The 4,773-nt window shown below is 46.1% G+C and overlaps 1 protein-coding gene across 1 annotated transcript in view; it reads left to right on the top strand.

The window, feature by feature from the left end:
* Positions 1-4,773, top strand: part of AK7 (adenylate kinase 7) — a 110,658-nt gene that overhangs the window by 69,993 nt on the left and 35,892 nt on the right. The window contains exons 11-12 of the mRNA XM_011951490.1: positions 2,782-2,910; positions 4,517-4,646. Of these exons, the coding sequence (XP_011806880.1) occupies positions 2,782-2,910; positions 4,517-4,646 (259 nt within the window). The remainder of the gene's footprint in view (positions 1-2,781; positions 2,911-4,516; positions 4,647-4,773) is intronic.

Raw genomic sequence — 4,773 nt, 5'->3', positions numbered from 1 at the left:
CCCTATCCGAAGGGGTCACACTCCTCACCAGAACCATCCATCATCCCTATCCGACGGGGTCACACTGCTCACAAGAACCACCCATCATCCCTATCCAACAGGACCGTGCTCCTCACCAGAACCACCCATCATCCCTATCCAACAGGACTGTGCTCCTCACCAGAACCATCCATCATCCCTATCTGACAGGACCGCACTCCTCACTAGAACCATCCTGTGTGCTGCCTACTTTCTTCGCCGTCTTGGGTTCCTCGCCTGTCAAATGGTAGTAATGATAATAACCAACTCGGTGGATGAAATTATATAATCTGTAAGCATACGGACACTCTACCAATGGAAATCCTTTTCATGAGCACAATTCCAAAATTTACCTTGCAAAATATGGGCCCTCAGTTTCACAACTGTTTGGATCTTTTTGAAATAAATAACTATATTTTACTAATATTTTGACCTCTGTTAGAAATGAATATTTACTCACTAATTAGGAACACCACAGGGCTTCTTTAGCATTCAATCAAATTTATCAGCAGGAGAAATGGTATTTTTTTAATGAGTATGTTTTTTAAAAATTAGAATAAATTTTTAAAAAATTGAGACAGGGTGTTGCTCTGTTGCCCAGCTTGGAGTGCAGTGGTGTGACTGTGACTCACTGCAGCCTAGACCTCCTGGGCTTAAGAACTCCTCCTGCCTCAGCCTGGGCCCCCAAGTAGCTGGGACCACAGGCACATGCGACTATGCCCAGCCAATAATTTTTTTTTTTTTTTTTGTAGAGATGGGGATCTCACTATATTGCTGAAGCTGGCCTCGTTTTTTGTAGAGATGGGGATCTCACTATATTGCTGAAGCTGGCCTCGTTTTTTGTAGAGACGGGGACCTCCCTATATTGCTCAGGCTGGCCTCGAACTCCTGGGCTCCAGGGATCCTCCTGCCTCAGCCTCCCAAACTGCTGGGATTACAGGCATGAGCCACAATGCCTGGCCTAAAAATTAGAATAAAATAACTGTGCTAAAAATGATTGGCTAAGCGTGGTGGCTCACACCTGTAATCCTAGCACTTTGGGAGGTTGAGGTGGGTGGATCACCTGAGGTCAGGAGTTCAAGACCAGCCTGGTTAACATGGTGAAACCCCATTTCTACTAAAAATACAAAAAATTAGCTGAGTGTGGTGGCGTGCACCAGTAATCCCAGCTACTCAAGAGGCTAAGGCAGGACAGTCGCTTGAACCCAGGAGGCAGACCTTGCAGTGAGCCGAGATTGCGCCATTGCACTCCAGTTTGGGCAATAAGAGTGAAACTCTGTCTCAAAATAGTAATAATAATAATAATAATAGTAATAATTAAAGACCAAGCCAGGTGCAGTGGCTCACACCTGTAATCCCAACACTTTGGGAGGCCGAGGCAGGAGGATTGCTTGAGTGCAGGAGTTTGGGACCAGCCTGAGCCACACAGTGAGATCTCATCTCTACAGAAAGTATAAAAATTAGATGAATGCCGGGCGCGGTGGCTCAAGCCTGTAATCCCAGCACTTTGGGAGGCCGAGACGGGCGGATCACGAGGTCAGGAGATCGAGACCATCCTGGCTAACACGGTGAAACCCCGTCTCTACTAAAAAAATACAAAAAACTAGCCGGGCGAGGTGGCGGGCGCCTGTAGTCCCAGCTACTCAGGACTGAGGCAGGAGAATGGCGTGAACCCGGGAGGCGGAGCTTGCAGTGAGCTGAGATCCAGCCACTGCACTCCAGCCTGGGCAACAGAGCAAGACTCCCTCTCAAAAAAAAAAAAACAAAAAAATTAGATGAACATGGTGGTGTGCATCTGTAGTCCCAGATACTTGTGAGGCTGAACTGGGAGGATAGTTTGAGCCCAGGAGTTTGAGGCTGCAGTGAGCTGTGATCGCACCACTACACTCCAGCCTGGGCAACAGAGGGAGCGCCTGTCTCCCTACAAAACAAAACAAAACAAACAAAGACCAAATTCAGGACAGAAATAGTATTCAGGCAGTAAATTAGGCCCCTTGCACACTGAACCAGAAATTCTTTGCTTTGTTACTGTTACAAAGGTAGCAAAATGCCCTGTACTGTGCACTGTCTTGTGAAACTGGCAGCATGTAATTCCTGAGCACTTACTCTTTAGTGATCTGAGTTGTTCCTGACACATCTTCTTATGTGATCCTATCCACCAGCCCCAGATCAGCCCACGTAGTTGGTGCCTATTGAATACCTACTGAATGAACGGACATGAACCAGAACATGAACTGTCTGACCAGGGGGCAGACGCTTTAGGGATGACGTGGCAGCCACCGTGGTGGTGGCAGGGGTGGAGGCGTGGCTCTGGAGTCTCCACAGAAGAGTGACAGTTAGCCCGCAGGGTCCAGAGACTTTGTTTTCAAAAGGCACTCCCAGCTGGGCACGGTGGCTCACGCCTGTAATCCCAGCACTTTGGGAAGCCGAGGTGGGTAGATCATGTGAGGCCAGGAGTTCGAGACCAGCTTGACCAACATGGAGAAAACCCGTCTCTACAAAAAATACAAAAATTAGCCAGGCATGGTGGTGCGCACATGTAGTCTTAGCTACTCGGGAGGCTGAGGCGAGAATCGCTTGAACCTGGGAGGTGGAGGTTGCAGTAAGTGAGATGATGTACACCACTACACTCCAGCCTGAGCAACTGGACTCTGTCTCAAAAAAAAAAAAAAAAAAAAGCACTCCCCTGAAATAGAAAACCACTCTGTCTAGCTACAGATCATTCATAGATTGCCCTATGTTCCTTACTCTCTCCTCTTTCAGCCAATCAAGATCTGCATTCTCGGTCCCCCTGCTGTGGGAAAATCCAGTATTGCTGCAGAATTGGCCAAGTACTACAAACTGCATCACATCCAACTGAAAGATGTTATTTCTGAAGCCATAGCAAAACTGGTAACACTTTAAACTATTTTCCTGGGCATTTTAATTAATTACTGTATTGTTCTTAGGGTGAAAATATGTATATTATTCAACTTAGCCAGCCGGACACAGTTTAGATGATTCCAATTTTGTTGGCAACATCCGAGGCGTCCTAATCAGTAGCCAGGGGAACATCTGGCTTCTCTTCCCCCTCAGGCCTGAGCAGAGTGTTGACCTTGGCCACACTGGTGTCAGAGAGCTTCTTCACAGGCTGTTGGATGTGGCGCTTTCTGGCTTTGGCATCCGCATTGAATACAAGTGTGTGTTTGTCTCCTCTCTTCTTCGTGGCCAACTCAGAGGCCGGGGGAAGTTAGTTGATGATGGCACAGTGGTCACGCTGGTTTCTCCTGAGGACACTCTTCAGAGGATATCGGGGCTGCCCCTGGAGCCACAGTGTCCTGGGACACCAGAAGGTAGATGACGTGCAGATCTTCTCTGTGGCTGTGGACACCTTTCAGCACTGCCTTCTTGGCCTTCAAAGATTTTGCTTTTGCTTTGGCTTAGGGAAAGAAAGGATCTTCCTTCTTTACCTTCAGAGCCATCTTGTAAAATGGATTTTCTTTTTTTTTTTTTTGAGATGGAGTCTCACTTTATTGCCCAGGCTGTAGTGCAGTGGCACAATCTCGGCTTACTGCAACCTCTGCCTCCTGGGTTCAAGCAGTTCTCCTGCCTCAGCCTCCCAAGTGGCTGGGATTACAGGCACGTGCCACCATGCCTGACTAATTTTTGTATTTTTAGTAGAGACGGGGTTTCACCATGTTGGCCAGGCTGGTCTTGAACACTCCTGAGCTCAGGTGATCCACCCGCCTTGGCCTCCCAAAGTGCTGGGATTACAAGTGTGAGCCACCACGCCCAGCCTGAAATGGCTTTTAACTACTTTATTGGGAATTTTAACATTTTAGAAATGCTTTTTTTAGTTTTATAATAAACAAGCAACTGATTTCATATGTCAGTAAACAGGAGATGTTATTTTCATTGAATTTTGTTGTTGCCCCCAGTTATGAAAACACAAAACTCTACAGGGCTTTCCTCTGAGATGGAAGCAGCTTCCATGGGTTGCCCTTGAAATGCAGTCTGCCTCCAGCTGCGGTTCAAAGTATAGCTTGTGTTCTCTCTGTTGCCTGGAACACTTTTAGGTGTTTTATTCGTGTTGTGTGTTTCTCAGGGTATTATCAAACTTTATTTATAAACTGCTTTTTATCATTTTATTGGAAATGGCTGATACTGAGGTAGTTTTCATAAATGATTATTAAAAGTCTTGATTTCTACAACATGTGGTTCCTTCAAGGAAGATACAACCCAATACCTTAGAATAACACATTAGAAAAATGTTGACTCAAGCAGTTCCGGAATTAGCACAAAAATATACTTATCTCTTAAATATGCTGTTAAGAAAAACCTCAAGGATCTCATGTGTCTTTGTGGATATGCGCATCCTGCAAAATGTTGCATGACAGCTGTCATAGGGTACATGTCCTGTTTGGGTCCCAAGCTTTTTCCAGGATCACCTGCCAGCTGATTTGTGAGTAGCAAATCAATGTGGGGCATCATCCAATGTGAATATCCCTGTGGTATGCAGGAGACGATTGTTGCCCCTAAGGATATAGAGGAAGGAGAAGAAGAAGTCGAAGAGGAAGAGGAGGAGGAGAATGTGGAAGATGCACAGGAGCTCCTAGATGGCATCAAGGAGAGCATGGAGCAGAACGCAGGTAATGCACACCCAGCAGAGAGCCGCGCCGCTCTTCTGAAGAGTGGCTAGTTTTTAAAATCTGGTTATAAAAGACTGTTTACAAAAAGAAAGAGAAATAAAAGACTGTTTACTATTAAGAGTGAAGT

This window comes from Colobus angolensis, unplaced genomic scaffold (genome assembly GCF_000951035.1).
Source record: "Colobus angolensis palliatus isolate OR3802 unplaced genomic scaffold, Cang.pa_1.0 Scaffold32, whole genome shotgun sequence".
Lineage (NCBI taxonomy): Eukaryota > Metazoa > Chordata > Mammalia > Primates > Cercopithecidae > Colobus > Colobus angolensis.
This window is presented reverse-complemented; position numbering and strand designations above follow the sequence as displayed.